This window comes from Hipposideros armiger, unplaced genomic scaffold (genome assembly GCF_001890085.2).
Source record: "Hipposideros armiger isolate ML-2016 unplaced genomic scaffold, ASM189008v1 scaffold_649, whole genome shotgun sequence".
NCBI classification, from domain to species: domain Eukaryota; kingdom Metazoa; phylum Chordata; class Mammalia; order Chiroptera; family Hipposideridae; genus Hipposideros; species Hipposideros armiger.
The window spans coordinates 762,355-773,383 of record NW_017731999.1 but is presented as its reverse complement, the minus strand read 5'-3'; the positions used below and the strand labels follow the sequence as shown (position 1 = coordinate 773,383).

Here is an 11,029-nt window from a genome sequence, read left to right as displayed (position 1 = left end):
CTTTCGATGTCGTTTGAGGCGAATCATCACATCAAGACCAAGATCGTTTGCATACCACATTGTTGTAAACAATCCTCTCCTCATCACCAGTTATCAGTCGCTTCAAAAAAAGAATCATTTTCCTCACGTTTAATGAGCATATTGCAGATGTTTACGTGCACCATCAAATGAACTTCTTTGAATTCATGTGGAACCCAAATATCAAGCTTGCTTAAGTATCCCAGCTTCTTCAGGTGGTCATAAACGCTTGAATGATCGATGTTCAATGTTTTTGCAATCTCTCATGTCGTGTAATGTGGGTTTGTCTCGATCAATGTCTTTATTTTGTCGTCATCAACCTCGGTGGGACTTCCTGACTGAGGAGCATCTTGATATCAAAATCACCAGCATGGAATTTTGTGAACCATTATTGGCACTGACATTCTTGTAGAGCATTGTCATCATAAATTTTATGCAACTTTTCACAAGCTTGATGTGCGTTCTTCCCTTTATGGAAGTAAAACAGTAAAATATGGCAGAAATGCACAGTTTGGTCTTCCATCTTCAACTTGTAAAATCTCCTAAACTCAATCAAATCACTCAAATTTTTTTTTAGAATGAAACTAGAACTGTCAGCTATCAAATGGCATAGCAATAACATAGATGTGAATGACTCTAGTACTTCCAAAAATGAGCTAGCGCCATCTGTTGCAAATATGTGTCATGACTTTTCCGAAGATCCAATATATTCCTGTGACTTATTTATTTTATAACTGGAAGTTTGTACCTCTTATTACCCTTCACCTTTTTCACCCATCCCTAAGAATGTGTTTGAAGGCTAAAGTTGTAGTGTGTCCAAGTTCCATATAAATGACACCTCTCAGTCTGAGAAAACTCTTAGAGAGAAACATTGTACTGAAAGCATGAAAAAAAATAAAAATAAGGAAAGAGAAAGAGAGAGAACTAAAGGAAATAGCATTCAGCAATAAACAATGAAGTGGGTACTGTTCATAATCAATTTTTTCTTTAATCAGGAAGGTGTGAAGCAATTTGATTTTCTTCTTAGAGGAACACATGTACTTGGGACTAACTAAAGCAAGTGGAAAATATTAAGGAGTTAAAAACATTCAAACAAATGCTTCCTTTTGGATGTCTAGGAGTTAGGAAAATGTGGCTAAAGCTGAAATTAACTCAACTAGACTTACCCAGGATTGAAAGGCTGCTGAGCACTAGTGACCCAGATGCTGATCAAGAAATACTTAACAAACAAACAAACAAAATGCTAATCTCAGAAAAAAAACAAAAAAAAACAAAACAAAAAACAAAACCAAAGAATTATTTTTGTAATTGCAACAAAAAGAATAAAATACCTAGGAATAAACTTAACCAAAAATGTGAAACACCTAAACACTTGAAACTATAATACATTTTTAAAAGAAATTGAAGAAGACACAAAGAAATGGAAAGACATCTCATGTTCATGGATTACAAGAATCAACATAGTTAAAATGGACATATCACCTAAAGCAATATACAGATTTAATGCATTTCCCATCAAAATCCCAATGACATTTTTTAAAGAAATAGAATGAAAAATCAACCACAAAAGATCCTGAATAGCCAATGCAATCCTAAGAAAAAAAGTACAATGCTGGAGGTATTATACTCCCTGACTTCAGCTTGACTACAGGGCAGCAATAATCAAAACAGTATGGTATTGGCAGAAAAACAGACATACAAACCAATGGAATAGAACTGAAAACCCCAAAAATAAATCCACATAGATATGGACAGGTAATTTTTGACAAAGAAGCCAAAAACATACAATGGATTAAAGACAGCCTCTTCAATAAATGGTGCCAAGAGAATTGGAAAGCCATGTGCAAAAGAATGAAACTAGACTGCTATCTATTACTGTGTACAAAATTAACTCAAAATGGATCAAAGACCTAAACATAAGGCCTGAAGAAATGAACTGCAAAGAAGAAGACATAGATACTAAACTTATGGACCTTGGGATCAAAGAGGATTTTGTGAATTTGACTTCAAAAGTAAGGGAATTAAAAGCTAAAATAAATGAATGGGATTATATCAAAATAAAAAGCTTCTGCACAGCAAAAGAAACCATTGACAAAATAAAGAGGCAACCAATCAAATGGGAGAAGATTTTTGCATACAACGCCTCCGATAAGGGGCTAATATCCAAAATGTATAAGGAACTCATACAACTTAATAACAAAAACACAAACAATCCAATTAAAAAATGGGCATAGAACCTGAATAGACATTTGTCCAAAGAGGACATAAAGATGGCCAATAGATATGAAAAGATACTCAACATCACTATCTCAATCATCAGAGAAATGCAAATAAAAACCATAATGAGATATCACCTGACACCAGTTAGAATGGCTATCATCAACAAGACAAATAGTAACAAGTATCAGAAAGGCAGTGGGGAAAAAGGAACCCTCATACACTGTTGGTGGGAAAGCAGTTTGGTGCAGCCACTATGGAAGGTAGTGTGGAGGTTCCTCAAAAAATGAAGAATACAATTACCATATGACCCAGCAATCCCTCTCCTGAGTATTTATCAAAAAAAATCTGAAAACATTTATCTTTAAAAATATGTGCTTTGATGTTCATTGCAGCCTTACTTATGGTTGCCAAGACATGTAGACAACCAAAGTGTCCTTCAATAGATGATTGGATAAAGAAGATGTGGTATATATACACAATGGAATACTACTCTGCCATAAGAGAAGATGAAATACTGCCTTTTGTGACTACATGGATGGATCTTGAGATTATTATGCTAAGTGAAATATGTCACACAGAAAAACTTGAGAAGCATATGATTTCACTGATATATGGTATATAAAACTGAAAACAACAAAAGAACAAGACAAACAAATGAAGAAACAAAAACTCATAGACACAGAAAATAGTTTAGTGGTTATCAGGGGGTAAGGGGGTGGTAGATGAGGGTAAAAGGGATCAAATACATGGTGATGGAAGAAGAACTGACTCTGGGTGGTGAATACACAATGTGATATATCAATGATGTATTACAGAATTGTACACCTGAAACCTAATGTAACTTTACTAACAGTTGTCACCTCAATAAACTTTAATTTTAAAAAATGCCAATAAACTTTAATATGTCCTCCAGAAGATTTTTGAAACTTTCCCATTCATTTTCTGTAGGGGAATAAAGACATAAGACCAAGTGACTGACAATATACAATCAAAAGAGGCTTGGGGAAAAGCCAACAAACAAGAAAAGGGGGACAGCTGATTATAAATGTTCACTATGGTAATTGAATGATATTGTCAGTAGAGGAAGGAAGAGAACATAAATGTTAAACAATATACTTTTGGTATATTAATAAAAAGCAAAACAGAATAATTTGTTTTCCTTTATGATTTACATTTTATCTCCCATTAAAACTATGAAAGATACATTTCATTAGTGGTAGAAAAATTATGAGACATGGATGAATTTTACATGTGTTCACAAATAGGTAAAATTAGCAATTGAAGAAATGATGAGGTAATAATCTCACATCTTAACTTTCCCTTTTTTTTTGTTTTCAAAGCAGCTACCTACCACATACACTTGATATAAAATATATAGCCATCACTTGGTTGATATTTATTATTTCTAAACAACTAAATTTTTGAGAGCACAAAAAATATTGGCCATGTTTCCACATTCCAAAAGGAGAAAAATAGTTTAACTCACTTTTCTTAATTTCTGATTATAATAGCTTTAGAAAAAAAAATTGGCAAACCAAATAAAGATTTAAACATAAGAATTGGGATACACCAAAAAAAAAACACCAAAAAAAAAACCTTTGATGAGCCGTGAAGATAAAAAAAACTTAACCACAGATTTATCTCTGTTTTGTTAATCTGAGTATCCAGGGAGGTTGCTAATAGGAGGTATGCCTCAGGAAATGTACATGTCTGTGAAAATGTTGGAACAAACCAATGCTTTTATTCAAGTGATTTTATTTCACTACTAAACCACAAGATATAAACTTTTATCAAAAATGGTAATCTATTTAAAATCAGAGCTATGTGGAATGTTTCATGTTTATGTATAACTTTCATAGCAGGCCCTCCTACACAAGGAAAATAATATGCCCAAATTCTGTTATTTTTACAGTTTGTAATATATCAAGTACTAGTTCCACTCATCAGTTTCATATTCTTTAAATAGATAAAAATGAAAAAGGAATGAAGAAAACATAGACACTTTGTAAAGCGACTTTTTAATTCCTTTTTTAGAAGAAAGGATATCTGGAAAACTTAATTATGATGCATACTCTAATAAGAACAAAAAGGACTTTAAAGGAAAATATGCATTACACACCCTAAATACTCCATTGGTCCACTTTGTTTTGCACAATTAGAAAGCTAAAGTACCTGGGGAGGGGCAGAGAAGGAGTGGAAGTGGGGAGATTTGGTGGGTGGTAATAAAGAAGGAAAAACTCATAGATTTGATCTAAAAATTTTGCAGTGATATATTAATCTGATACTGGGTTCAAAAAAGTCAAAGTCAGAAGACATTTGGGTTTCATTTTTTTTTTCAGTGAGAGCTAAATCATTTCTATTTACTAGACATAATAAATCAATAGGAAGACGGTATCATTGAAAAAAGATGAGGTCTGACTTTTTCTTTCTCCTCCAAGGAAGGGTTGCCATGAACTGGAACATTTATCATGAAAGCTCAGCTACTTAAGATGCAGAATACTGTGAATGATAAATACTTTTAAGACATAACCATATCACCTGGAAAGAAGAGAAACGCAGAATTGTTATGGCCTTTTTGCTCAACTACTGGAAGTAAACTATTGAGAAGTAGCAATTCATAAAATTCTCAAATGGGAATTGTAAAATAATATTGAAACCAACATTTCAAAATTTAACAGTCTAAGAATTAGCAAAAAAATCAGGCTGTGAACAAATACATGTTTACTTATGTTTACAGGGAGGATCTGTATACTATTTCAAGATATTTGCAAACAAAAGAGAAAACAGACATATAAAGGCTATGTTTTCAGGTTTCCTTAAAATGAATGCTTCTGTAATTCACAGAGAAAATAATGTATTAAAATAAAGTTACATCAAACTACTGATATTATTACTGCTACTCAAGTTTTCCAAATTGAATGATTAATTAATGATTCCTGCAAAAGTGAAAAAGACCTAAAATCAAACAGTGGAGCTCAATTTTGTCCATATTCAGAAGCTATTTACAGAACAAAATGTAGGTTTTTGATATCAGATACACTTAAAAGATATAAAACTCTGGAGAAAAAAATTAGGCCTGTCCAAAAGGAAGTACTCTCTGCAAAATTATTACTGGAGACATTTTATAACATCAATAAAAAAGTATATTTTGAATATCTACTATTAGGTGTTACTGGCATATGAGTGAACTAAATATGAAATGTTTACTGGCTAAAATGAATAGTTCAGAAGGGCATCTAATGTCTTAAGCAGGAATGTTTCTCAAGACGGTGTCCTATAATAACTTGCAAAATTATCAGATACTGATATACTGATAATAAGCTATTGATAAATAATTATATAAGTAATATAAGATTTTCTGTTATTTATACTATAGCTCAGGAGAGCCTTTTTTCCCTTCAAACTTACCTCATGAGATTTTGATTGACCTCAAATTTTCTTTATAAGTATTATTTCAATTAAGTATATCACATATGACAACTCTCCTGAAACATCCTAACTTTTCCTGATATCCATGCAAGATAACTGAACAGTTTGGATCCAGAATTTCATAAATCATAAGTCTCAGTCAGTATAATCTGATTTGGGATGATGACATATTTCTGTGTCTAATGCTTAAATGAGAAGAGCAGTAAAGCAAAAGACAGGTGACAAAAGTTCTTTTTTCCCCCCACATCTTTTTTTTTTTTTTTTTTTTTTTTTTTTTTTAATATTAGAACGTGTTGTATTACAACACTTCTACAGACAATAGTACTTTCAGCTCGGGCTGACTCGAACCGCTGTTGCTCAGAGCTCAAACTCTTGAGTGAGCTCTTAACCAACTGAGCCACTCAGCCGGCCCCTCCCCCCACATCTTTATAACTTGGTTGAGCATGATAGATTGGCTAGCTTATTGATTTAGGAATGATCAGCAATATTACTTCCCCTAAAGGAATATTAAGATGATTTATAACAGATTTTGAAACCCGATTTCTAGCTTCCTGTGTAAACGTGTACAAATTTTTAAGTTTTACTCTCTTCAAATTTTTACCTCGGAAATATCCACTTATTTCAATTTTGTAGTTCCTCAAGTATTTAGTGCTTGTTTTTATATACATACATGTGTATTGCTGGAGCAACAATGAAGTGCAACAGTTGAGGGCTCAGATCTGGGTTAAAATATGCCTTTTACGCTAGCTGTGGATTTTTAAAGTTACTGAAACAATCTATATCTCTGTTTCTAATGTTTATGAAAAGGGGTTAATATAACTGACCTCTTAAGGTTTGGGTGAGAATAAAATATATTAAAATATGCAAAACATTTAGAACAGTGCCTGTCAAATAATAAGCACTCAATAAATGTTAGCAAAGAGTATTATCATTGTATCATTTCTCAATGTGAATTCTTGTTTATACCATGGAACTAATGGTTTCCTTCAAGGGTGAAATGTATGCAGTCAGTAACTGGCCATTTCTGTTCCAATTTCTTCTCATTAAAATTTATTTCCTGATCATCAGTCATCCACTTATTATGTTTGTGGTTTTTTCCCATATTTCATATACTTAAATAATTTTACGTTAATAGAAAATACATTCTTATCACTAACAAATGGCTCTGTTGTAATAATTTTTTCTACTAAACCTTAAGATTAAGTAATTGATAATAAAAATTAAAACATTTATTAGCTAAAATTGTCTCTTGTGCCTCTGGCAATATGTATACAACACATTTTGCAACATTGTCTTTTAGGGAAGCTTTCTACAGGTGACTAGAAGGAAATATTCAGAAGATGATGGGTCACTAGACCCATCAAAATCTAGTAGTGGTAAGACAAAAAACGGCATGGACTTGGCCATCGAAGAATGTTAAGACTAACACAAATGAATGCCCAATTGCCCATTTATCAATATTGTGGAGACATTTTCTTGCTACTACTTTCTCTAACATTTAAAGCTTGAGGTACTTTTGATGCCAGAAGAATGACTTTTACTCCAACACTAGAAATCCAGCAAGATTCCATGAAAACAGAACATGAAAACTCCCCCATTCCAGAATTCTTCCTCTCTTGTAAATTGAATATGACATATATATTAAATGTTCACTGAAGATTATAAATTTTTTTATAATGAGTAGTAGCTAAGAGTAGAAAATCCTGAATGCATTGTAATATAAGACAAATTCCTAGTTCTTTAAGATGTTTAAATACTATATATATATATATATATATATATATATATATATATATATATTTCCCCCCTGCTGAGAAGCTTAAACATCAATGAATAACAGGTGTGATTTTTGGTTTCTAGGATCACTCTCATTAACTATTCTGCTCTCACTTTCCTTATACAAAACACCTTTCATTTCAACATTAATTGAGCACCAACTATGGTATTTTATTTAGGGCAATGCTGGAAGCTGTAAAATTCTCTAAAATACATGATGGCTCCAAGAAATAGAAGCTTATTTCTCACTATATAAGAGTTAGAAGAAAGTTTTCTATAGGAACTCTTTGTACTTTCTGCAACTTTTCCCTAAGAATAAAATTATTCCAAAATAAAAAGTTTACTAAATAAAACAAAGTGAGTTTTCCTGGCCTATGTTTGGCTTTTCTCGACTTTGTGATTCAGGGCCCCGGATTCTTCCATTTTGCATCTTCACCTCCCAAAACGTGTCTTTCAATGTTTTCTTCCAGCCAGTATATGGGAAAGAGAAGGAAGTTGGCAGGGAGGCACTCACTGGTGAAGACTTTCCATTGGTCTGAACTAGCCATACAACCACTCATAGTTGCAGGCAGGCAGAGAAATGCCATCTATATATGAGCCCAGGAAAGAGAGGACAGAGTTTGGTGAGCAACTATCAGAGTCTGAAATCCTTTCCTCTCATAAATCAATTTGTATTTGTCTTTAAACACTTTGAAATAAATCTACCTGCCTCCTCAAAAGAGACAACCGAAACCCCCGACCAGTGACTGCATCAAGTTCCAATTCCATAATCTTTGGTGATAAGTAGCTTTCTCCATCAGGCCCAATTTCTCTGCAGGGGATTAAAGAACTAAAAAAAAAGTAAGCTCTCTGTCCTGATTTTCTCATCACATCTAATAGACAATGGTGGAGCAAAAACTTAAAAACTGAAAACAAATCCAACAAAACCCCTCTCATTTGTGAAGAAAAGAACAATAAATGGCCAACAGTCACTGGACCAAATGATGATTAAATCCTGTTGGGCAGGCTCTGTGAGGCTTCTGTCCTGGCAGTAGGGACAGTTCCTGGTTCTCCTGGCTCTCCTTGCTCAGAGAATTCTCTGTGTCCATTGTTCTCCAGAGCTTCTGGCTCTACTTTCTAGAGGTTCTTCTCCATTGTCCTCCATAGGCCACCACTGAAGTGAGCATTGAAGAGATGGCTTCCTTGAAGTTTGTACCACCTTCCTAATGCAGTTTTTGTAGAGCATATATAGGATTCAAGGGTTGTATAGAGTCATGTTTATTTTTAGGCCAGGTGCCTGGTTTCTTTGATAATACAACTCCCTCAAAATCTTAGTAGGCATTGATCTAATCCCTTCAGTCAGTTACATGTGCCAGTAACCAGAGCCAAAAACATCCAAAGTTATTTTTCTAGACGTTGTCCTCAGCCTTGCTTTATTTATGTATTTTTTTAATAAAGATCTCTCTCCCCACCACACCCCCCCCCAGCCTGTCAGCCTGTCACTTCCTCATTATCTCCTTCTTAAAAAATACTGGAAAATTCCTATTTAGTGAAATAGTACTATTACTGAGAGCTTCTGTTTCAGTTATCAAACAGTACATACTTAGTTATAAATTTCTTCTCTTTCTCTTTATATGTTACTGTAGAATCTGTCTATGATGCTTCTTTAGGAGAATGAACAATAGGTATTTTTTTAGATAGTTTTAAAAGAGCTTAATTGTGTGACTACTGTTAACAGTGGAAAACATGAAAATAGTGGAAGACATGAAAATTAATAGAACATTGACTCTGAAAAAGCTAAGCTCACATTGTATCATAAACACAGATTTTCAATATTAAATATTTTGTTCCAACTATTATTACAGTTTTTAAATCACCCTGAAATACACAGGTGTAAAACAATGATTTTTTGTTTGTTTGTTTATCGAATCTGGTGAAAAATTCAGATAAGGTACAGCAGGGAGAGCTTGTCTCTACTACACAGTGTTTGGGGTCTCTGCTGGGAAGACTTGAAGGCTGGGGATGGCTCAATGACTGGGAGAATGAATCATCAGGAGATCTTTATACTCACATTATTGGTGGTTGATATCTGTCTTCTGGAAACTCAGCTAGTCTGTCAGCCAGGAAACCTGGAGGCCTCTCCCTGTGGCCTCTCTGTGTGGGATGAGTTGGGCTTCTTCACAACATGGTGACTAGTTTCCAAATGTGAGGGTTCCAAGAGAACATGGAATTTTTATGCTCTAACATCTGAAGTCATACAGTATCACTTCTGCAATACTTTTTGGTTGAAGCAGGTATAAAGGCCTGCCCAGGTTCAAAATGAAGAATAGAGACCCCACCACTTGTAAGAGGGGAGTCAAGGTTACATGACAGGAAGAGCACATGAAATATGAGATATTGTTGCAGCCAGCCATATTTGAGTATACATTTTATTCAAATGAGTCCATGTCCAAAACATTCACTTAACCATTTTACAACTACTTCATTTACCTTCTTGAATGAATCTGACTATGATTATTTTCATGTGCACTCTTACTAAAATATACTCTTTTAAATCACTTACAGTTTTTTTAAAGGAAAACCATATAATAGTATCTAATGTCAATATTTTTGCAGATATCCAGACACAGAAGGAATCATTCACAGCATGTCTTAAAAGATGTCATTCCTCCATTAGAACAACTGGTAAGAGATTCTTTCACTTCAATGTTGTATTATTTATCTACTGCTACAAAATGAATTACCCCAAAACTCAATGATTTAAAACAGCACACATGATTATCTCATGTTTTTGTGAGTCAGGAATCCAAGCATGGCTTAGCAGAGTCTCCTAGCTCAGAGTCTCTCAAAAGGTTGCAATCAAACTTTGAGCTAGAATCAGCATCACATCTGAAGGCTTGACATGGGAAGTATCTGCGTTCTGGCGCATGTGCGTGGTTGTTGGTGGTGTTCAGATTCTCCAGGGCTGTTGGTCAGAGGCTGCTCTCTGCTCCCTGCCACATGGGCTTCTCCAGCATGACAGCTTGTTTCTTGAAAATATGCAAGCTGAGCAGGCAAGGAGCCTGCTAACAAGAAGGAAGTTGAAATCTCTTGTAATCACTGAAGTGATATCCCATCAACTCTGCAGCATTCTCTTTGTCAGAAGCAAGTCAGTAAATCCAGTCTACACTCAAAAAGAAGTGATTACACATGGCTGTGAATAATAGGAAGCAGAGATTTCAGGGGCCTACTGCAAATTTTGAGTGTTTTTTTTGTTTGTTTTGTTTTCTTTTTAAGGAAAAATTCATCCATTACCATCAGATTCTAAGTCCATGAGAGCAAGGATTTTTTTTTTCACTTTTGTTTATTGTTGTATCTTAACAGCTAGAAGCATGCCTGAAACATTATAAACAACATGAATGAATGAACTATTAGATATATCAAGAATTGTCTACTTTTACTCCTCCATTTATCTTTTAAACCAATTTGATTTAGGCTTTTGTCCCAACCACTCACCTCCTATTAAGGTCATCAATTACTTCCATATTTCTAAATCTGTTGGTAAAGTACCAAGTTTTCTCCTTTCTAGACCTGAGGATTTAATCAAATTGAGTATATATATATATAT

General features: G+C 34.1%; 1 protein-coding gene across 2 annotated transcripts in view; it reads left to right on the top strand.

Annotated features, from left to right (window-relative positions):
* The window catches only part of ARHGAP15 (Rho GTPase activating protein 15), a 652,765-nt gene that overhangs the window by 92,620 nt on the left and 549,116 nt on the right, over positions 1 to 11,029 (top strand). Inside the window, exon 3 of one of the 2 annotated variants that reach the window (XM_019625987.1) lies at positions 10,039 to 10,107. The exons of the other annotated variant lie outside the window; for it this stretch is intronic. Coding sequence (XP_019481532.1) covers positions 10,039 to 10,107 — 69 coding nt within the window. The remainder of the gene's footprint in view (positions 1 to 10,038; positions 10,108 to 11,029) is intronic. 2 annotated transcript variants of the gene reach the window in all.